The 24807-nt window shown below is 37.3% G+C and overlaps 2 protein-coding genes across 8 annotated transcripts in view; one reads left to right on the top strand and one right to left on the bottom strand.

The window, feature by feature from the left end:
- The window catches only part of PURG (purine rich element binding protein G), a 37051-nt gene extending 18440 nt beyond the window's left edge, over positions 1-18611 (bottom strand). Inside the window, exons 1-3 of the mRNA XM_044225428.1 lie at positions 18559-18611; positions 17385-18254; positions 9320-9321 (exon numbers count right to left, since the gene is read on the bottom strand). Of these exons, the coding sequence (XP_044081363.1) occupies positions 9320-9321; positions 17385-18248 (866 nt within the window). The 5' untranslated portion in view covers positions 18249-18254; positions 18559-18611. The remainder of the gene's footprint in view (positions 1-9319; positions 9322-17384; positions 18255-18558) is intronic.
- Positions 18612-18887: 276 nt separating this feature from the next.
- WRN (WRN RecQ like helicase) overlaps positions 18888-24807 on the top strand; it is a 148074-nt gene continuing 142154 nt past the window's right edge. For 3 of the 7 annotated variants that reach the window (XM_044225422.1, XM_044225426.1, XM_044225420.1), the window contains exon 1: positions 19223-19363. The gene's annotated coding sequence lies outside the window, so the exon portion shown is untranslated. Of the gene's footprint in view, positions 18939-19222; positions 19364-19385; positions 19487-24514; positions 24668-24807 lie in introns of those variants that run through there. The other 4 variants (XM_044225421.1, XM_044225423.1, XM_044225425.1 and 1 more) reach the window with 4 other exon arrangements.

The raw sequence follows: 24807 nt of genomic DNA, 5'->3' as shown, positions 1-24807 counted from the left end.
TCCTATCATCTATTGTGATCCAATTCCCACAGCTGATGAATAAGCAAGAGATTAAATGACTGGCCCCAGGGTCAGCTACAGGGCAGGGAGCCCAGGCTTCTCACAGAGCGTCATTACCTCCATTGGGTACCAAGCCCTCTGTTCGGTACCACACCCCCTACCCACCAGGAGGGAAAAAGAGAGAACTTAGAATTCTTAAAATTCCATGAATGCTTGAAACAATAGTTTGAATAATACACAATACATTTTAGGGGGTTTTATTAATTATAGCACAAATACAGTGAGTAATTTGGCATCACATTCATTTTGCAGTTATTTTGTAACAAAATAATTACGATGAATCATTTAGAATTAAATCATTGAAAATCTGATGTAAGAATCGAACTCTATTTCCCTAAGATTGATTTTTTCCAACATAAACTGTAAAAAAAATTTCTATCAAATAAAACATAGATCTTATGTAATATTTCTGAAGTCAGAAGCAACTCACTTTAATGTGCACTGCGTGAATCCCGGCTTGGTATGTCATTAAGTGTAATTTTTTTTTTAAATCATTCAAACAGCAAATGGTGATTAACAAACCAAATTGCACGTAGTAACCTGATGACTCAAAGGATTCTTTAAATAGGAGTACAGTTTAATAGCACACAAAGAACAAGAATGCAAACTAGCTTTAGTTATTATAAATCAAATGGGCATTCTTTATTGTAAGTAAATTTAATATTATAATTGATAAAGTATGTAATTATCAAAAAAGGCTCAGGACTTGGGGAATTTTCAGCCTGAAGTTTTTACTGTATTAAAGACTATTCCGGGCAAAATACTAGTGCCAAGCTTATGTTAGCGACTACGGAGGAGAGGTTAAGTTCTAGGTGGCTGGCAGTGTGTGCCCTGAGGATTGCATGGCTAGCATTCGATGAATTTCTGTGGTTTAAGTGTGATAATGGTGTGCAATGAGGAAAGATCTTAAATAGTGATGGGGCACTGGAAAGGAAAAAGAGTAATTGCTTAGTAGGTCACTGAACTGGATTCACTATAACTCTTTCACTAAATATTTTCAACTCAAAAATTGTTCCTCTTTTGAGAAAACATTTCTGATTCTTTAATGGAGTTCAAAGGAATAATGAGATTCAATATTAAAGAATTTTCTTTGAAGTAAATATTATCAGTACGTTGCAGGAGATCATTAAAGCAATAGCTGGGTGCTACCAAAATTATGAAATTACTTAAAATTGTTCTAAATAAATAACATTTGTCTGAAAAAATCATATACATTCATATTATGGATTGTTAAATTCATACGATGAAGAAAGCTTCAGTTACCATTATCCAAGAATCACTATCAACTAGTTTTTGTGTTAGTTCCAAGATAACTTAGGCCAAGAAAAGGTACATATTTTTCTATGTCAAAATCATGAGCATAACTCAAAATTATAGCATTTCTGTTTATTTAGATGAATATTGCTTATAGGATTTAATGCTTTACTAACTTCTTCAAAAATAAAACTTTATTAACTTCTTGAAAAATTTTAATAACAGAGGCAGAGAAATTAAAAAAAAAACTTTTGAGAAGTAAGAGTATTAAGAATGTTTCTTGGGTTTGAGTATTCTTACTGCCAAAGATTTTGAAAAGAGTGCTTGAAACACTCCATTTGCAGAAAATGTATTTTTATTTGTGCCTATTTCCTCCCCAATTATATTTATTTATTTTTTTAAGTGGGGAGGGGCAGAGGGTGAGAGAGAATCTTAAGCAGGCTCCATGCCCAGGGTGGAGCCCAACCTGGGGATTGATCTCAGGACCCTGATATCATGACCTGAGCGGAAATCAAGAGTTGGGCACTTAACCAACTGAGCCATCTAGGTGTCTACAAATTATATTTCTAATAAAGCTGCTTAAAAGTAAAGTTTCATATTGGACTCAGCAAAGACTCTGAAAGCATTTAATGAACAATAACTCTGCCAAGTTCCAGACAAATTTCCAATCTACTACATAAATAACGAGGAACCAATTCTAGAATATACATAGGAAAAATCTACAGAAATTCGATGATTTAAGCTTCACTGCCCTGGCAATTCTAACCTCAAACCTTAAACAAACAAACAAACAAACAAACATACAAGAAGTATCCCTCTGGAATTCCCTAGGTCTCATGAGGAATAAAGTTTCCCTTTCCTTGTAACTCAGAGGAAAGCTTCCAGGACCAGATGTATTTCATTTGCAGTCACCCAAAGATTTTAAGGATCATTAATAGAAGCACAATTGCTTTGTGATTATTCATCTTTTTTTTTTTTTTTTGAGACGGTCCCACCCCCAGGGTGGAGCCCAACGTAGGGCTTGAAGTCGCAACTCTGAGATAAGACCTTAGCTGAGATCAAGAGCTGGAGGCTTAACTGACTGAGCCACGCAGTTGCCCTGCAAATGTGAATCTTTTCACAAGTGAGAACTGTAACAACACCGGTTGTAAAGATTATACTTGGAGAGCTAAGTAGCAATAACTATAAACCCTTTATTGATAGGAGAAAGCAGATATGAGAAGAAAGTAGTCTGGTGGTTGTCAGGGGATGGGGCAGAGGGATAGGGGATTATTCAATCGGCTTAGAGTTTCAGTTTTGCAAGATGAAAAAGTTTTGGACGTTGGTTGTACAATGAGGTGAATATACTTCACACTAATGAACTGCATATTTAGAAATGGTTAAGATGGTAAGTTTTATGGTTTTTTATTTTTTAACCACAATTTAAAAAAAAAAAAGTGTTGAACTAGACCAGAAAAGTGAGGTATTCAGATTGACTAAGGATATTTTTTGCACTCCCAATACATTGTGAGTTTCTATCAAAAAAAAAAAAAAAAAAAAGAGAGAGAGAGAGAGAGAGAGAAAAGTCATTCGAGACTTAGAAGGTCTACTTGTGAGAAAGTGAAAGACCAACCACTTATGAACTTGACTCAGGCTGGAAAAACAGAATATTTTGGTTTTGAAATCTTGAATTTTGCAAAGTAACCAATGGTTACTTGTCAAATAGTTTGAATTTGAGCATAGGAGGTGGGGGGAGAAACTAGCATTCCCAGTGATCATTGCCCAGAAAGCTAGACAATATAATACAAAGTCCTAGATTAAATACTTGGATTTATGTGTTTAGCCTCTCTATGTTTAAAGTGAGTGCTAGATATTACTTGTTGGTACGATAACAACAAAAAAAAATCATTTTGGCTGATGGTATTAAAATCTGAACAACACCAGCTGAAAAGATGATATGGAAGAAAGAATGCAAGTCTAAGGGCAAGCATGACAAAGAATGGCCTCCACACCATTCAGAAAGAGCAAGACAAAAAATGCCAGTTTCTGAACCCCACTCTGGACCAATCAAATCAGAATTTCTGGGGGTGGGGACCAGAATCTACATGTTTAATAAATAGACTATGTACACGAGTGTTTGAGAATGACTGGACTAAATTTTAAAGGGAGAAACTGCGGTCATTTTAATGGAGGTTAGAACTCATTAGAGGCAAATACACAGTTTAATGTTTAAGGGTGTTCTTGATGACACCATCATGGCCATGATTCTTTGAGCTCCTTAGAGGCACATCCGAGAGTCTCTGTTGTTTTAAAGGAGGGATTATTGGATTAAAACAATCTCTTTGAAATATTAGAAGAGATGTTCTTAAGTGAGTCAAATGGTAGTCTGTGTTGCAAGAACCAGCTGCCTGGCTAAGCTTGAAATGTTTAGAGCTATAATGAGAACTTTTATAGCTCTAAAGCAGGGATGACAAATAGCAAATATTTGGCATGAATGTCGTTCTTCTCTCTTTCCCTATAGATGCAGATTTCACATTCTCAACATACCACTTTAGGGCAGCCAATCAACTGTAGTAACGAACAAGATGAAACCAATTTGTCAGGACTGCTCTGAGGGCATGGAGGTGGTGTGGGGTGGGGGAAGATTGGTTTCCCTTTAAAGTTTTATACACACACACGCACACACACGTGCAATATTCATGCAGTGTAAAATTCACTTAGCTAAACACTTAGAAATGTGTAATGCAGATATAGCTTATAGACTTTGGTGTAATACATGTTGACTTACGCAGCAGTCTCTCTAAAAGGCATTATTATTTGTCCACCGAAATATGCAAATGTTGGTATATCATGCTTAAGCGCAAGATGGCTGAAAGAAGGACAAGAAAAAGTGGACCCTGCAAGTGAGAACGGAGTTCTGTATTGGTTCATACAAGATCCCTGAATTTAGATATTATTGCCACAGCCACCCTTTTGCCTTTTATAAAGCCTTGAAACTCTCTGGGAGAGAGTCACATATATTATTTGCAGCAATAATCAACCTACTTGGAATCTTGTTCTCTGATAGGGAAACCTTAAGATGAAATAGCGAACCAGGTTTTCTTTCCATCTTAAATCAGTGTGCAAGAAAAAACAGAGAAGGAGAATATTACTTAATTGCTTCAATCTTTAAACAAATTTAATTTAGACTTTTACAGAGAAAAACTTTGATAATATCCAATGGTTTGGGTTTCTAATTTACTGTACTATCACTTACGTCTTTCTAAATAAACCTGTAGCAGGTACTTTTGAAAAAGCAACGTAAGTACTATGTTCATTCCTTCAAATGGTTGTTTCTGAAAAATATGATTAAAAGTGCAAAATTTCTTATGAAAATCATAAAAAATTGACCTAATTTTGTAGGGCAAATCTCATGAAGCCTATCTTAACTAATTCATTTAATTAGTACAGCTCATAAATATCTGAAAGTTTATCTTATATTGTGATGCAATAACAAGGGAAGGGAGGATATGATTATTTTTTCTTAACGTGTTTTCAGAATAACGCTAGAAATATCGAAATCCTAATTCTTTATCTAACTTGATCATTAATAGAAGACCTAAATACCAAAGTTCTAAGAATTCTCAAAATCCTGTCTCTCAGAGTTGAAAAGAATATTCAAGGTAATAAAATCCATTTTTTCTGATTTATTAATTCCCTTTACACATCCTAAATTAATTGCTTGTCTATTCTCTGCCTTAAAAAATTTCAGAAACAGGGAAACAGCACTACTTCTTGAAGTCTGCCCTCATGTTGAGCTGAAATTTCCTATAAATCTCCATTCTGCCTGAAGCTTCCCCAGATTATAATTGTAAGACTTAAATTTTTCAAATCTAAAACTTAAATTGTAGTTATAATGCAAACAGGACAGAGAATTTTTTTTAAAAAGTTATTAATATTGCCTGTAATGATCTTTTTGACTTGGTGCCTATCTCTGTTATGTTGATCTTTTTCACAACTGGGAATTCATTGTCTTGGAGCACTAATCATTGAAGGTGTAGTAGTTGGAAAGAGAAGTTAATGAACTTGCAGAACTGCCAAATGTGTATGTATGAATGATCTAGTATTCCTGATAAAATATGATCCACTAGAATGACAGCTATTAAGGTTATGTCATACATATTAATTATATAGATTTATATACGAAATATCATTTTATTAATTTTGATCAACACATTAATTATGGAATGTCCACAGGTTAGCAAACAATATTAATTATTTTTAAGTATGTTAGTTATGTTTTCAAATATGCTCAAAGCATCCAGGGGAAGTATCTCTCGATTTAAATCAATGGGTCCCACTGTTAATTTGAAAAATTATCATAAATACATTACAGTACATATATAGTTCCTCTATCCTACACATATAGATAAGACACAGGAAGATGGTGAAAACATATGCTTTTAAAAGAAATTAGTATATTTATTATCATTTATATATCTTAAGAAACAATCAGCATTTTGAGCTTCAGCTTTTATTTTCTGTTTACCTGGCTTACTTTAGTAATTATGAACCATTTGAGCGACATGACACATGTCACAAAATGGAAAATTGAGGGACTGAACTAATCCTAGGGTCCCTTCAAGTCTTAATATTTAATATTCACTAACACTTGCATTAGTAACTGTTGAGTATAGAAATTACTTACCTTCCTTTACTAAGATTTATGTATCAGTTATTTAACAAATTAAAAATATGCTTCAGTCTTCATAAATTTGAATGCCAAACTTTTCATATAAGAATTCATAATTGTTAATCCCTACCAGAATTATCTCAAGAGTGCTATCAAAAAATCAGATAGAAGTTATAAAATGTAATGAAAGGATAAAAAGAGAAGGAAACGGTTTTTATCTAACGTCTAGGCAATTTATAAAAAAAATTGTTTTAGATTTGTAAATCTTTCAAGACAGAATGAATAGCTCTGAGTCTTCTACCAACCAAGATGCTGTAGTTATTTTGACCACATTTCTCTTTCACGGTCTTTTGTAGCTAAGGTAAAATCACATCAACGTAGAGCAGTGGTTCTTAAAGTGGGGCCCCCATTTTAGCAGCATCAGATCACTTGGGAATGTGTCAGAAATGCACATTTTTGGTCCTCTCCTCACCATCCCAGACCTACAGACCATAAACTCAGGAAATGGGGCCAGCAATCTTGTGTGTTAATGAACCCTCTGAGTGATTCTTAATCACAGCAAAATTTGAAAACCACTGGCCTGGAGTCATGGAGAAAATGTGTATCTGTAAATAGGGTCGTCATACCAGTTTATTCTGCTGGGGATAAGGATAAGAGGAGGAAAATTGGTAATGAAATATGAAAATAAGTAGAGTGGTAGAGGAAGAATAAAATGGTAAAAGGAGTTGCAAGAAAAAATAAACTCTTCACTAATATTGATAAGACATATCCAAATCAATTCAACATGACCATTTGGTTTTGGTTCATGAAAATGAAATTGTAGATCCATGGTAAATAGTAATTTGTCTCCTCTCTGCCTTTAAGGATTAAATTGGGATGATCCATCTATATTCTCATCATTTGATCTCTTTTCAAAATTATTGACATAGTTGGTTGAGATTAGAGGTTCAATGTCAAAACTATACTAAAGATCAAATAAATTGCATTTATTAGTACTGAACTTAAATGAATTAGATGAACCCTTCATAAGGAGTGTCTCCTGGTGGTACTAGCCGCATACATAGGTAATAGTTTTGGATAAAATAATTCCTAGTAATCTGAGGCGGATTTACCAGTGATGTTCCAGGATAGATTGTGCTTTATTAATCAGGGGGCTTACATTTTGGAGGAAGTCTTCAAGATACTTTGGCTTAATTGAATGAGCACAATCTTTTGGCTTGGTGTCAATTTGGGTTCAAATATATTAGTTCTGAAATACTAATATTTCTCTTCAGAAGTACTGAATCAGTTTCAAAAATCTCCAGAAAATCATATTAAAAAGGGGATAGTAATAGGGTTGTTAGAAGGATTAGAATAGTTACAAGGGGTTCAACAATGCCTAATATATGGTAGGTGTTCAGTAAGTAATAGTTGTTAGCACTAATAAATCTTGATCGACTCTTCCTTTTGTCACCACCTTCTCTTTAAAAATGGTCATGGTGCAATTTTTCTAGAGGCTAAACTCATTTCTGAAATTACCTGTCAATCATGCTAGTCAAATTATTTCCTGTAGATTCACTGTGTACTGAAAGTTAGATTAACTGATCTTTCAGTCCATATCTTCCCAAGTGAAATGTTATTATTCATCCTAAATTACTGTAAAGGAATATGGCAAGAGTGTTGAGAATAATTGAGTGAAGTAGTAGCCCTTCTTTCTTAGTCTACAGATCTAGTTCATAAGGCAATTTCTTTAGCCTTCTCTATTGTGTTTCAACTGTCACCTAAACAAATAGGATGGAGTGGGGTCATGGAGATAGTGGGAGAAATTAGTGTTCTTACCCACACCCAACAGGGTACAGTGCATGAGAGGGAGAAAAAGAAGGGAGGAAGATTAAGAGTGGTGGAATTTTAGAACTCTATTTCTATATATGATTATAGTATGGCTTACCCTTTCTGGAGAAAAGCAATAGATAAAATTCCGTAATAAATTCAACTGAACTTTCAAACTATTTTATCCTATTGAGATTCTAGACTGTCAACCATTGGTATAAATCACATTGCTAGTCTGAAAAACTTAGAAATAAAATACAGCAGCTTCTGAAGCAAATGATAAGGACTTTTTTTTTTAAAATCTAGGTGTCTTGTACATATCCTTTTTTTCTAAAGTATTATCTTATGGTTCTGCTGTTTTATTTAATGGGTACTTCTGGCACTTGCGTGTGTTCTTTTGGTAAAGTTGCTCAGAATGTTTGAAATGGGAAGCTAAGGACAATTTCTACAAAATGGCAAGGGCAAATTATCACAAAACTAAACGATTCTCTCATATCCCATTTATATTTCAAGCAACATTGAAGAAGAAACAATATAACAATAAAATGTATCTGTTGTTTTGAGAAGAGGGGGGAGAAAAACATTTTTACAACGGCCAATTCACTCTATAGAATTTGTTGAGAACTGACCAACCAGATTGCTATTGTGAACCGGGCTAAACGCTGGTTTAGTATATGGAATATGTCTGTAATGAAATTTTATGTGCAGAGATATTTTGAAATTAATAAAATATGTATGTGTACACACACTTCAAAATACACTTTGGTTACTCTTAAGCACTGTCTTTGATAAGTAAATGGGCACCAAAAAGATTAGTCCAGCAGGAGAGGTCTCTCTTTTTGACCTTTGCTCTTTTGAGAGTGGTGGTAGCGTACTGTCCACTGGAGGACCGGGGCACCTAATAAATGCATCTGGGGCAAAAAAAAAACCCTTGTGTGTTTTTCTCTTCCCCTTCAATCATCAACCTTGGTAGTTTCTCAAGGCTAAAAACAAAACAAACAAATGCATTATGATGTTTTATCTTTGTACACCCTAGTAATTACAGGTCCTCTAAAGTAGAACCCTACTGTTCACGGTTCAGTGCCCTTCCTGATTTCCTTTGTTAAACATCATTATTGTAACATACTATGTTCAACAGACCAAGGAAATAGGGGTCAAGGGTAGTACTTCCTTCTCAGGGGCCCCTGCAGTGATAGTAGCAGTGTATCATTTAGCAATGTAATTTAAGGTTATTTCAGGTACAATGACATTTCAGGAAGTGATGTTATTTTTTAAATTCTTTTGCCATGTAGAATATAAGAAATTATTAGAGTTTATAGAAACAAGTGATGCTTCCAAAGGATAAGACCTCATATAGATAACAAAAATATTTCCATAAAAAATTAAAGCATAGGATAGTTATGTAGATAGTGCATAACAATTTGATCTTAGAAAGGACTAGGAACAAAATTACATTTTGTGTGGCTAAAGAAGTACATACATGTGATAAAAAACCGCCACGTCTGCATGTTCTTTGGGTATCATCACAGACTGCTGCATTTTTACAGCTGTTTTTAATATAAAGAGAGACTGTCTTACATTTTCCAATTCTGGTACTCTCTTATTATTTTCTTTCACACTCCATTGATACAGAATTTTAGAAGTTTAGAGTAGGAGGGAAGTAGCTTCCAGCCTGATCTTGTTCATTTTTTTTTTTTTTTAAAGTCTTTATTTTATTTTGAGAGAGAGTAAGCAGGAGCGGGGAGATTGTTGGGGAACCAGGGAGAGAAAGGGAGAGAATCTCAAGCAGACTCTGAGCTGAGTGCAGAAACCTACACAGTGCTCGATCTCATGACCCTGTCATGATTTGAGCTGAAACCAAGAGTCAGATGCTTACAGGATTGAGCAACCCAGAAGCCCCTTGTTCATGTCTCATAAACGGAAGCCTTCCTACTGAAGGAAATGGTTTGCTGAGAGGCCAGAGTTAGGTCAGAGTTAGGTCTTTTTATTCTTTCTCAAATCATTTTTTATTTTTTTTAATTTAATTTTTTCAGTGTTCCCAAGATTCATTGTTTATGGACCACACCCAGTGCTCCAAGTAATACGTGCCCTCCTTATCTTTTAAAGGTTAAATAAATAGGGGTTTGGTTTTGAGAATTTCTTATTTCTCCCATTTCAGTTATACTGATTTCCCTTGTTATAGGCAATTTAAATAATGAGTCACTACCTTTCTCTTCTCTCTTACTTGTACATTTGCTATCTCTACACAACAGCCTCATCAAATCCACAAGTAATAAATAAAATCCTGAAAAGTATGTATTATGCAACTGAGCCATTTTCTCTAAGAAAAATAAGATACTAAATATTTCTAACATCGGCATCTCAAAAGAAATTGTCTTTAATCAGATCAAATAAAGCAAACAGGTTTATATAATCATTTTGATAAAGACAAAACCGCACAAAAGCGGTTTTTCTCCCCCCATCTTACACTTTGAGCAACTCTAACTTTTAACTACTATGAACATTTTTCTTAGGGATTACTTTTCCTTTTCTTTACCCCTACTATTTCCTGGGAAGGATGAAAACTTTGAATAAAATAACACAGAAACTAAGTATACGAGGGAGAAAAAATGAGAGAACAATCAACTCCTATTTAGTCTCAGAAATAAGTCAACAACAGAAGTAACTGTATATTCCATTTAAATGAGTATTTTCTTTATATTCACATTGCAAACTAACTTCACTACAGCAGCACTAATTTCATTATGAGCCAGTTTTTACTCACTGGTAAATATCACTGGCCTCAATAAGAATAAGCAATTTCTCACCAAGGATGTTCAAAAGAAGATAAAGTTTGGAAAACATAATTTACCAGAAAGGACTAACATGGGAAACCCTTTGATTATGTATGGGAAGTTCCTAACTTTTTTAGCCTGAATTTAAGCAAAACTCTTTCCTGCAGGAGAATTTACCTCCCTTTTGACCCCTTTCTTTAAATAAGAAACAAAACATAAAAACCATTTTAAGCCTTAACAAGTAAATATCTGGAGATTTTTACCAATGTTATAGATTCTGCAAAGGATGATGAGTTATTCATCGTTAAAAGAACTCTTTTACGCTTTAAAAATATATGTTTAAGAAGATTCTGTCTTCTAAGAACAACTCAGTCATTTTACAAACAGAAAATCATGCAACCAATTATGGAGATATTATTTTAAAGTTTAAACCAATGCTTGAATTATTTTAAGCCTCTTAAAATTTTTGTAAAATTTACAGAAACAAATCCATTAAAAAAATTCCTCCTCAATCCTCATATATCTTAAGGTATTTCTAATAGTACTGGATTTTTTACTCTGGTTGATTTTATTTATAACTAGATAGTATCCTTCAGGGTTCCAGTACAGGACTTCCGCTGTGTCATATAATTTTTTCTTGGTGGTTATTGGAAAGGTGACTTTAAAATAGCTGCCTGATATGAATGAAAAGAGAATAATGATCATTTTGGGGGGTTAGGGGATTTGAAAAACTATTAAAGCACTATGCTAACTTCATTTTAAAAAATAATATACCTTTTATAATCTTCTAGCGGAGAATGGAGATGGTTTAGTTGTATTTGAAACCTCATAGCCCCAAAGTTTTCATCTCTCTCCAAATCATCATAGTACCCCTTCTGGTCCCAAGGACCAGAGTCCTTCTGTGGGGGAATCAATGCTTTAAACAATCAGGACTAGTGTTACCCTTTTGTGTAGGGCTGGATTTGACTAAGTTGCTAAAGGCATTATTCATTAATAACCTTATCATCATAAAGATAAAGCTCATGTTAACAAATCAAAAGATTTCAACAGTCATAGCATAAACTTCCACTATAGTTCTAGTGCTCATTTGCTCTCATAATGGCAAGGTCTTTGGATAAAAATGAGATATCAGAGTTAGTAAAACTTGAATAAAAGTGATAATTTGTTAAAGCTTTTAAATACGGGTTTTCATTGGAGAACACAGTTAAGATAAAAATAACACTTGGTAAAATAGCTTAATATCCTGCCAGTCCTGAACCTTATTACTTCAGGAAAAAGACCAATACTCTTCTATGGGAAGGAAGATGGGAAGACAGGAGGGGCAAGGTGGTTAGGGATAGGGAAGGGAAATTAAATATTTATACATTTTAAATTAATATATACATATATTTGCATTTAAGTAAATATCAAGGGGATTCATTCAAAATTTCCTTGAGGTTCCCTTGGTAATAATACAGTTCAAATTAAGTGCTATGTTAACTAGATCAAGTATGGTATCTGAAAAAAAGGGAAAAAATTCATTTAAAATGACATCTAAAATTGATATTACTAGGTACAGGATAGTGTATATATTTTCATTTGGATGTGCAAAAAGAATATATGTATATACACATATGCTTGTATATTCAGAGTAACTCTAGAAGGATACACAAGAAATTGGTTAACATTGGTTATTTTTCATTAACTGTAGCATTTAAATTTGTACTATATATATGTTTTCCCTATTCAAAAATATTGATTAAAAAGCCACTACTAAAATTAATTTTAACAATCATGTCAAATTAAGAAAAAAAGACTAATTTTTTTTACAATATACAAGAAAATGTACTAATGCATATATTGTTTTCCCAAGATCCACCTACCTAAATTTTGTTATATTTACTTTCTGATAGTAATTGTGATCTAAAAACTCAAATTCTGCATGACCTTAGCTTGGGGAAGAAACATTTTCCCTGCACCTCATTGCTACAGCACTGTGGACTATGGATTGTCTCACCAGCATGCTAACTAACATCCTTATTCTCTTCTGATGGGTTAGCTATTAGCCACCATATCTCTGAGAAATTCAAGAAATCTTTAAGAAAACTTCAGAAGGACTTTAAGAACCTTATTTGGCAGTGATAAATATTGTACCTGTATTCTTTTGTTGGCATAGAATCAATTTTAACTTCTCTCTGTGGTTTACTTTAGATTTTATCCTGCCAAAGATGTTTGGTGTTTTGGTAAAGACAGACTTCAAACTATGTGGTGACTAAGCCAAGCCCTTACATAAAGCGTGGAATAGGATTTTATAAATAGTTCCAATGAAAGGCATTTTGAAATAAGCAGGGGAAAAATATCTCACACTTATAAAAGTTATTTTCAGAACACCATTAAAAGTTCAAATTAAGTCCCAATCACTTAAATATTAAAATAAACCATATGACAAAATCTAAAGGAGTGATAGTACATACATCAACTTTCAATGGTAGCTGCTTATTAAAAATGAGTGATTGAGGGTGTATTCCAATTTCATCCTCTTCAAATTGTGCAGCTCAGATAAATGTTTATTTTACTGAAAATATTTGCAAAATTACAATATAAATACATGAATATATTAAGATAGAATGACTATATATAATGTATTCTTATCCATATATATAAAATGAAAGCAGTAAATATAGCATATTCTCAATGAACTATTAGTACACAGTGTTTCTTAGTAAAGTACATACAACCTATTATTAAGCAACAATTATCTAGTTTTCAAATGTACATCTCAGGAAGTTTTTAGGATGAAAGGATATGCTAAATCTCCCAATACCCTTTTTGGTTGGTGAAAGTTAGTTCTGCAAATTTTGAAATAATGCTACGTTTATTTTAGCGATGGTTCTTAGGCTCTTTGCATTTTCTTAATTTGAAACTTTATTTCTTTAGTCTGGGTGTTTTCTTAATGACGCCATATCAGCCAACCATACTTTTAATTCTAATACAGTATAATGTACTGTCTTTTCATTAGTCATTTTAACACACAACAACAATGAAACAGAATTATTAAAAATTTTTTTTTTGTCTGCACAAATTCCCAAAATTAACTTTCAGGGTATTATGAGGAGTCTCAACTAGATATAGTCTCAACTGTAATACTAAGCTGGGCTAGAAATATGTTTGTTTGTTTTTTTTTATTGATTTTAGGTCTTAAGAATACAAATATGAACTCTACTTTAAAAGTGTTTGTTGAATGTATTGGGACTTGTTTCAAAAGCATTTTCTATCCTCCTCCATTACACTGATTTAATGGAAACTTGTTATTATAGCAGTTCCAACACAAACATCTGCATGCAAGAGATCACCCTACAGATTCTAACTACATAGTTATTGAAACACATCCCACCTGTCAAGTGGCATAAATGTACATCTTCTATATACAAAAGGTAAAGTGCATTATTAAATTAGTGAACTGACAGATTGTCTGCCTGGACCATATAGCTATCAAATAGACAAATGTGAAATTCTCCCATTAGAACCAATTATTTCAAGAGGTTCCAACTAGCTTTTCCACCCTGTCGTTTATTTTTTGGCCATGCTCTTTAGTGCAAATAAGCTTGTGTTTGACTCAAGTTTAAGGGACATGGCAGTTTGGGGCTTTAACAAGGAAAATTATAAAATGTGGCAGAACTTTTAATACTTTTATAATACATTGCATCTTTTGCATATAAGCAACAGATTAGTGTTGCTTTCAATTGCTAGGAGCACACTGCCAACTGTTATGAGGAACCCGTTTCCAAATCTCATACTATTAGCTTATATTATTACAGTTTTGAGTCTATACCACATTATACTTGGGTTATTATGTGCAAACATCATCAGTGTTTTAGAATTATACAGTGAACTAGTAATTTTGGTTACTAACTTGAATGCTCACTTTTTGACTTCTAACATCCAGTTGCCTTAAGAGTTTAATATCCTCAAGGCTGGGATCCTATTATTTTGAAGAATACCATGTACACTTGCAGCTTCATTTATGTTACAAATGACAATAAATAAAATGCATATTGCACAGATAAAAATAGTAGCTTATTTTATAAGATACATGGCAATACATGTCCTAATACCAGAGTTTTGAACTGGATCTTATTTGATTATGGCTAATGAATAATTGGGAATTTTAAGTATCAAAAAATCATAACATTTCATTTTTCAATGAATACATATAAAAAAGTGAAACAAAAGGACTGGCAGAAGGCTTAGTGATTCTAATTTATATTCAGTTGCCGGTATATATGCATCTACCAATCTATAGCTTTGAGACGGTAATAACTTTGAAGTATACATACAAGGTAGAAGATTTGGCTACTTAACTAATTCTTGACTTAAATAATTAATGCAAAATTAGTATTTATATACAATGAATTAAAGATATTTATCTTTAAGTCTGACATAGTATTGTGTATATGTATATATATACACACATATGTATATATATAGACATAAACACTCAAATCTTATCAGACTAAAACCAAAACAGAAATCATGTAGATTTAATGGATATAAATATTTTAGGAGGGAAGGTTTTAAGAAAGAGTATATAGTCATAGCAATAGTGATAGGAACACTCGAATACTGGAATATTCATCACTCCAGTTTGCCAAAATCTGACAGGTTGATAATTATTAGTAGGCACTATGATGGGCAGCAATAACAATCAGTAGTACAGTAATTCAAGTGCACATCACTCCTTCATATACCAAGAACTACTTTTTATCAAGTCTACAATAGTTATTTTACAGTTAGGACTGCTTAAAGATCCTTGCTACTTTTAGAGTCTCAACACCCACCATGTGCTATTAACTCTAGTACTAACATTATCTTCTAACCTTCAGTTGTTCCATAGTCATCCAGATGGTCCACAATTATAATGAACTAATGAGATTCCTTCATACTACTTGAGGAAATGTGAAATACAATCTGAAAACCAATAGCAGTGTATATATCTGGGTTACTGATTGCTTGTTTTGAAATAAGATAAGCCAGAAATATTCTTATTTTAACTCACAAAGTTCTCTTAGTGACCTTACTTAAATGGATTTGGGGACAAACTGCTGAAGGAAAAAATGATTAAAATAATTTTGAACTACTTATAGCATATAAAAGGAGAGCTACATTCTGATCTCAATCCATGCAGCCAGCTCTCATCAATGAGAGCTATATTTGGGGGTTGAAATCAGTGTCTGGCTCTTAAAGATGATTATATGGACTTATTGTGTGGGAGGTGAATAAAGCCAAGATAAAAGACAATAATTTCAATCAGAATAAAATGCAGCTCAACAGATAAAATTCCAGTCAGTTAATACACGGTGGGTTGGTACACATATACACTATAACCACTTGTTTAAAAATTGCTTAGGTGTTGAAAAATTGCTGTGGCACTTCCTGGAAAGTAATTTTTAATACAGGTAAATGGGTAAGTCTTGTGTAAAGTAAACCTTATTTTTAAGTATCATAAAGAGCACCTTGGAAAATGCCTGAATTTTCCTTTCAAATATGTTTATAACCAATCCTTAAATAATTTTCACAGGCTGAAAATTTATATTCTAAATGCTTTTTAGAAAAAGATTTTTTTTTCTTTCTGGAATTAAAATACCTGTAAAAGCCAGGTTTATATTGGAAGTGTTGAAACGGTTTTAAGGGTAGCAATTGCAAAAGTGCTACTAAAATGTATTATTACAGATGTATTTTTGTATCAGTTAACTGGTGCACCAACCCCTCTGAAATAGTGCTAAAGAAGAAGCATAAAATATAACACCTTGAGTCCATGATATATTTTGGGAAAAAACCTCGCACAACCTTCAAATTAGCATGAAAGGCTAAAACACCAAGATTTCCATAGCAAAGCCATAGGATGAAGCCTCCCACTCAACAGTGACATAAAAGTAATTCTTCAAACTTTGGAAAGTCAATAAAAATATAGGGTATCGTGAATAGAGGTAAAGATGGGATTACAACTAGTTTAGAATAACCAATTAAAACTCTCCCACGGCTTTGATATGGCAACTATCAACTGCAGGGTTACCACAAAATTTGAAATTATAGAATACTATCATAACTGTAAGATTTAATTCTTTCATGGTACTTTTGATATTCAGTCATCCAGTGAACAACTAATATATTTCTACATGTACTTTTACAAAGAAATATATTTATACTATACTTGAGGTCAATTTCTGTTTCTGTGGTAACTGCCCTACAGGTAAGCTTAGCAGCTTTTAAAGAAGTAGGGATGGAATACTTTTTCGGGGAACTTGTTAAATAGAAATTCACACTTCCATATTAAGTATATGTATATTTTCTCGGGATCATGTCATAGTGCAATGTAAATCTTAGTTATGGTATTTATAAGGTCAGAATATCACATTTTGTGCTGATTTGCATACTTCAATAGTCTGGAGCAGGTGAAGCAGCTGAACTATTTAGCTCTGGGAAGGTTGGAATTCCCTTAAGAATTATAATATTCTGTGTATAACATGAGAATCAGACTCCTTGAAGTATAAACTACCAGAGGTATTACTAATAACAAAGGGCCAAAAAAAGAGGAAAAACTTCTTCAAATGATTATGGATCAGTACTTTTAGCCAATTTATGATTTTAAATTTTGCCTGATGGAGTTCAATTTCACTCTAGTCGAGGCATTCTTGTTCTTCACCACTGGCCCTTCTGCCATCCATTCTCTTTTCTTTATGGCTGTTGCAAATTTTCCTCATCTCTTCTTCATACTTGATAAAATTCTCCCCAAACCTTGTCCAAGCTTTGAATGGAACAGTAATAGTATTACGGTAAGGTGGCCTCACCTCACTTACCTTCAGGAAAATTCCATATTTATTAGAGCCCACATCAAAGTAGAACCTTTTATTGTCCACTCTGAAAGAAGTCCCCTCTGGGAGTTCAAGTGGGTCATCATCTCCACCTCTTCGTTCTTCTATGTCCCCTTCGCCATAGTCTTCAATGAGCTGAACCAAGGCATCACGAAACTCAATCATTCCTTGTGCTGGGAGCACAATAGTCTGCTCTTGGCCCAAACTGTGACCAAAATAACCTATCATGCCAGTCCCTCGCATCATGGTTTGTCTAATTCTTAGGAAGCGACCCCGTTGATTTTCCTTTAGGTCTAGATAATACTTCCTATTGTCCCTCTCTATGTAGTCTGTTTTGAGGACACTATGAGGGTGCTCTTCGGACCCTACAGAGACAGGTGGGGAGGGTGCCGAGTGCTTCTGTCTCCTCCTGGAGGCTTGATCTTTGCCGTGGCCATGCTCTTGCCGGTGGCCTTTCAGGCCCAGGTGGGCGTAATGCTCGATGAAGTCCCCTAGACAGTCCTTCAGCTCCGCTGCCACAGACAGGGACAGAGTCAGTTTACTCTTTCTGATATTGTCCTGCCGGCCTCTCCCTATCCAGACTTCGGCTATCTTTAGGAACCGGCCCCGGGAGCTTTGCTTTACGTCTAGGTAAAACCTCTTTTTCTGGATGTCCACTCGTTTGGAGGCCAGCTCCTGGATTTCGGCTGCGCCCCCAGCCTGATTAGGGGTGGCTGAAGCCGCGTAGTGGGGGTAGTGGGAGTGCTGGGCCTGGGGATAGAGTCTACTCTTGCTTAGGCCAGAGCCCCCTACATTCTTGCCGCCGCGGCCGCGGCCGCCGCCGCCTCCCCTTCGCCTGGCTCTTTCCATCTTCAGCTGCAAGTGACAAACAGACACACGGGTGGGGTGGGGGAGGGGTGTTGAGAACAATCGCAGACGCCCCTCGGCCTGCGCTGCCCCCGCCTCCGCCCGGGACCCCCACTCCGGGCCGCGGTGCACGGCGCCCGCAGCCGCAGAGCCCCGGCTCCCGCCTCTGCCCGACCGTCGGCAGCGAGAGGCGGCGTCTCCCGGCTCTGCACCGCGCACATAGCATCCCTCCGCCGCCCCGGCCTCCCGCTCGCCGCCGGGCCGCCAGCCTCGGGCTGCGCAGCCCCGGGGACCCCAGTCAGCCAACACTCACATCGACACTGCCATCACCGCCGCTACCGATGCCCTTCACGACCGCCGCCACCGCCGCCAGCTCTCGGCCCCTCTGCTGCAGCCGCCGCAGCCGCTGCCCCCCGCCAGCTCCCCCGCCGCTGCTCGCACCGTCCCCCGCCGGAGCAGCCGGGCAGGGGCATCGCCTGCGGCGCCCGCCGCCGCCGCCCCTCCTGCGGCCGCTGCGGGGGCCGCCGCCTCTCTTCGGGCACCGGCCCGATACCCGCCGGGAGGGGAGGGGGGGGGTGGCGGCAGGGGGCGGGCCGTGGACCCCGCCTCCTCCAGCACAGTCTGCTGAAGGGAAGGTCTCGCGCTCTTCCTGCGGGCGCGCCGAGACCGAAGCCCAGCGCGCGGGGACGGAGCGTAAGTGCGAGGTGACGGGACAGGTGTGAAGATGGGAATGAGGACGGGGGTGGCGAGTGTGTTCAGACTTCTCCAGGTTCCGCCGGGACGCAGGACTCTGGCGGCCCACCGGCGCCCGCACAGAGACTACACCTCCCGGAGTACTTTGCGGCAGCGAGGGGCTTTGCGCATGCGCGCCGCGTAGCCAGCTGGGCTGGGTGTCCGGGCTGCAGCGCCACAGGAGCGGAGGACGGCGACGGGGCGGGGCGTCCGCCTTCCAGAGCTGCTGTGTGTTGGGGGCGCCGTGACGCAGCGGCGTGCGCTCGGCAGCGCGGGAATAAAGTCTGTCGAATTGCTACCTGTCCTGGATTCCAGGCCCTGCTGTTGTGGCACTTCCCGAGTCATCCAGCTGAAAGAGGAGGCCGGTTGAACTGTCTCTTCTCCGGGTAACGTGTCCTCTCCACCCCGTTTAAGCTAGCTCCAGACCCCGGGTTTTCGATCATTCCAGCCTTCTCCGGCGTTGGAGGTGCTCCGTCCCGAAGACCAGGCCTCTGGATAGTGTGTGGGAGGTGCGTTAGAAATGGGTGTCCTCTGCCCCTTCCCACTTCCGGAGCAGACAGGCAAAGGGCACCCCCCGCCACCTGCCGCTGGCCTGTCCAGAGCTTCCCTCCCTCATCTTGTGCCACCGGTTGCCTGTCGTGGGGCCTTAGGATTGTGCCCTTCGGATCCAGCCTTTACTCCTGCAGAAGTGCTGCCACTCCATTTATACAGCAGAGTCAGGGGAGATAAACTGTTGTGTGTAATTTAGCAAATTAAGTTGGTTTTCTTGAGTTTAAATCGTTTAATCCGTATTCCTCCCCCCGCCACCCCCGACTGAATTTGAGTTGTTTTCTGGATAGATTTGAGTATGTTAAAATACCAGTCCCTATGGTATGAAATCCTTAGGATGCTTATTTAGCGGTCTTTAAGTCATGGTACTTCAGGTTTTGTATAATTTGGCATGTTACTTTTAGGGATATTGGGATGGATAGGGGGGTTTAGATTTTGATGTCATCGAATAGTGGTCTCCTTTTATTAACTTAACAAGTATTTATTGAGCACTCCCCCAGCTCTGGGGATACCAACAATGAACAAAAGGGGCACAAATCTTTCTGCTTTTGGACCTTACATTTTGGAGAGACATAGTAAGTTAAATGCCCAGTATGTCAGAAGGTGAAAATCCTTTCAAGAATAATAAAGAGGAATGATTACTGTGGGTGGGAGTAGGGAGCAGCAGTTTTATAGTAGCTCGTCAGGGAAGTCCTCACTGAAAAGGGAATTTTTGAGTAAAGAGTTGAAGGAACTGGGAGAGCTAGATCTGTGGCTGTCTGGGGGAAAGAAGGTGCAAAGGCCCTGAAGAAGCCTGTTTTTGTGTTCAAAGAGTAGCTGAGGAGACCAGTAAGAGCAGAATGAAATAGGGAAGAGTTGTAGGAGATAAAATCAGACAGGAAAGAGTAGGGGGCAGATAGTGTAGAACCTGGTAGGGTATTTTGAAAATTTGGGTTTTCATTCTGAGGGAGATGGGAGGCTGTTGAAGAATTTTATCAGGGAAACACCATCATTGGAATGATTTTTTTTTTTTTAAGGTTTTATTTATTCATTTGACAGACAGAGATCACAAGTAGGCAGAGAGGCAGGCAGAGAGAGGAAGGGAAGCAGGCTCCCTGCTGAGCAGAGAGTCTTATGCGGGGCTCTATCCCAGGACCCTGGGATCATGACCTGAGCTGAAAACAGAGGCTTAAGCCACTGAGCCACCCAGGCGCTCCTGGAATGATTTTTTAAAAAAAGATATTATTTATTTATTTGACAGAGAGAGACAGCAAGAGAGGGAACACAAGCAGGGGGAGTGGGAGAGGGAGAAGCAGGCTTCCTGCTAAGTAGGGAGCTCGATGCTGGGCTCCATCCCAGGACCCTGGGACCGTGACCCAAGCGGAAGGCAGATGCTTAACCCACTGAGCCACCCAGGTGTCCTCATTACCACTATTTAAAAATTTTTTTCACCCCAAACAAATTCTAACTAACTGGTTAGTTAAGCAATAACTCCCTATTGCCCCCTCTGCCTAGCCCCTGGTAACCTCTAATATTATCTCTTTTTATGAATTAGCTTATTCTGGAATCACAATATTAGGGCTCTTAAATTTATTTTTCTTTTTGTTTTTAATTAATTAAAAAATATTTGTGTGTTTGCATCTGGCTTATTTCAGTCAGCATAATGCTTTCAGGGTTCATCCATGTTGTACCATGTAGCAACTTAATTACCTTTTATGGCTGAATAATATTCCATTGTGTGATTATGCTATGTTTTATCTAATTATCTGTTGATGGACACTGTTTTTTTTTCCACTTTTGGCCGTTGCGAGTGATTCTGCATTGGACATTACAGATATCTGCTTGAGTTCCTGTTTCATTTCTTTTGGGATATACCTAGGAGTGGACTTGCTGGATCATATGATAATTCTGTTTAGCTTGTTGAGGAACTAACTGCACAGCCACATTGGTGGCCCTGTTTTATATTCAACCAGCGATGTTGCAAGGATTCCAATTTCTCCATATCTTCTCCAAATAATTTTCTTCCTCTTTTTTTTTTTTTTTTTTTTTGGTAAGATTTTATCTATTTGACAGAGAGAGTGAGAGAGCACGAGCTGAGCGGTGGGCCAGAGGGGGAGGAGAAGCCGACTCTCCACTGAGTAGGGAGCCTGATGTGGGCCTTGATCCCAGGATCCCGAGATCCTGATATGGGCTGAAGGCAGATGCTCAATTGACTGAGCCACGCAGGCACCCCTCCATTAGTTGGTATCTTCACATTTTTTTTTTCTAGCAATGTTTTGGCAGTGTACAAGTTTTTCACCTCCTTGGATAAATTTGTGCCAGTATTTTATTCTTTTAGATGCTATTATAAATGAAATTACTTTCATAGTTTTCTTTCAGATTGTTCATTGCTGGTATATAAAACACAACTGACTTTTGTGTGTTGATCATGTACCCTCCAACTTTGCTAAATTTTCTTACTAGATCTAGTAAGTTTCTTATGGATTTTTTGGGATTTTTGTATATAGCATCATGTCATCTGTGAATAGAGAGAGTTTTACTTCATTTCCAGTTTGAATGCTTTTTATTTATTTGATTTTCCATGTCTAATTTCTCTGTTCTCTGGCCAGAATTTCCAGTACAATAATTTGAATAGCAGCAGTGAAAGTGAGTATCCCTGTCTTGCTTTTTAAAAATAATTCTGAAATTTTTTTTTAAAGATTTTCTTATTTATTTATTTGAGAGAGAGAGAGAGAGAGCAAGCAATTAAACAGGGAGAAGCAGACTCCCCGCTGAGCAGGGAGCCCAATGCAGGGCTCGATCCCAGGACTCTGGGATCATGACTTGAGCTGAAGGTAGATTCTTAACCACCTGAGCCACCCAGGTGCCCTCCAAATAATTCTATTTTATATCAAAGAATGGTTGATATATAATAGTAAATTAATTTCAGTGGTATAGCATTGTGACTCAAAAATCATACATACATTTTGATATGCTCACTAGTCTTGTCTTGCTCTTAGAGTGAAAACTTCAGTCTTTTACCATTGAATATATTAGTTGTGCGTTTTTTATAAATGCCCTTTATCATTTTGAGGAAGTTCCTTCCACTCCCAGTTTTCTGAGTCTCTTTTATTATGAGAGGGTGTTGGATTTTTCAGATGCCTTTTTTGTGTTAATTGAGAAGATTATGTGGTATTTATTTTTCTCTCATTCTGTTAAAGAGATACATTACATTGATGATTTTATGTTGAACCAGTCTTGTGTTCCTAGCATAAATCTCACTTGGTTGTGGTGTATCATTCTTTAAGTTGAATTATCTTTCAACAGAATCATTTTGGCTACTATTTTGGGAATAGATTGTAGAGGCAGGGAGATAAGAAGTAATGTGGTTTGAACCAAGATTTTAGTTGCGAAGGTGGTGATAGAAGGTAGATTCAGCTTTATTTTGAAGGTAAAATTTTTGCTGATAGATTGGATGTGAAGTGTGAAAGAAAGAGTCAAGGATGACTAAGGTTTTTGGTCTGAGTAATCAGAAGGATGATATTTACTGAGAACTCTAACGTATAAAAGGAGCAGTTTGGGGAAGTTTTTATACATATTGATATGATATGCCCATTAGGAATCAAGTATATAGTAAGTAATTGGATATACAAGTTTGAAGTTCAGAGCAGTGGGCCAGGCTGTTTAGATAAGTTTGCAAGTCATCAGTGTGCTATAGATTATTTTAAAGCCATCAGGTTGTGATTTTCAAGGAAGTGAATGTAAAGAGAAGAGAATGAAAAGATCTGTAACCTGAATCTAGAATGCTGTGATGTTTAGAGATTGGGGAAGTAAGGAAGGACCAGCAAAAGATACTGAGTAAGGGGATACCTGGGTGGCTAAGTCAGTTGGGTGTCTACCTTTGGCTCAGGTCATGATCCCAGGGTCCTGGGATCCTGGAATGCAGCCCTGCCTTGGACTCCCTGCTAGGTGGGGAGTCCACTTCCCTCTCCTCTTCTGCCTTCCACTCCCCCTGCTTGTACACTCTATCAAGTAAATGGATAGAATCTTAAAAAAAAAAGATACTGAGCAGGAATTCTTAGTGATGTAGGTGGAGAATCCAGAATTGTCACAGAAGTTTAATAAAGTGTTTTATGAAGGTGGGTGTGACTGATTGTGTTATATGTTGCTGATGTATTGAGCCAAATGATGACTGAGAATTGACTGTAGGATTTGGTGACACGAAAGTCATTGGTACCTTGGTATGAGCCCTTTTGGTGGGATGGAGTGGTTATAGTGAGTTTAGGAGACAGTGGAAGAAATGAAAATGGAATTGCTGGTACAGATAACTGTTTTGAGTAGTTTTTCTATAACAAGGGGGAAAAGAATGGAGTAGTTAGCTAAGAGTGTGTTTTAAAAATGGAAGAAATCGCAGTATGTGTATATACTGATGGGACTTTGGGACTTTTCTGGGAGACAAGTAGAGAGAGAAAAATTGGTGATGCATGAGAGAGGTGAAAAATGCCCTTGAGTATGGAATCTAGTGCACACAGGGAGGGGCTGGATTTAGGAGCACAGATAGCTCATGGGATACATATGTATGTGTGTGTGTGTGTGTGTGTGTATGTACACGCACTATACTGATACCTATATCGATTTTGATATCGATGTGTATATATATTTCTCAGCCTCCTTAATAGCATGGGCTAGTTCCCAATATCTTATTGTGAGAGATATATACTATAATGTGTGTATGTTGTATGTATTGTGTATTACATATACTATATGTTATTATATATTATCTATATTATACACACACACAAACACACAAACACACACACACACACATGTAATCTGCATTTGGCAAACTGGAAATGTAGGAGAGCTGAAGGCATAGTTTTAGTCCAAGTCTGAAGGCCTGAGAACCAGGAGAGCTAGTAGTATGTATTTCATTCCAAGTCTGATTCTGAAGATGAAAGACTAATAACCTAGATTGAATATGTTCAAGCAGAGAGTGAATTTTTCTTACTCAGCCTTTTTATTCTATTTAGGCCTTCAACAGACTGGACAAGGCTCAGCCAGGAAGACCAATCTGCCATATGTAATCTGCTAATTCAAATGCTAATCTCATCGAGAAACACTCTGACAGACATGCCCAGAATAATGGTTAACTGAAAACCTGGGCACATGGTGGCCCATTCAAGGTGACACAATAAAATTAACCATCATGGCAGAGTATATGGGTATAGATACAATTATGTGACTAAACTACAGGATACGGACCTGTGGAAGTTCTTTTTAAATTGTTTTTCTTTTCAGTGAAATCTGAAGCAAGGTGTTAGCT

Source organism: Neovison vison, chromosome 11 (genome assembly GCF_020171115.1).
Source record: "Neovison vison isolate M4711 chromosome 11, ASM_NN_V1, whole genome shotgun sequence".
NCBI lineage: Eukaryota > Metazoa > Chordata > Mammalia > Carnivora > Mustelidae > Neogale > Neogale vison.
Note: the sequence above shows the minus strand (reverse complement) of the source record. Positions and strands in the feature narration are given on the sequence as shown.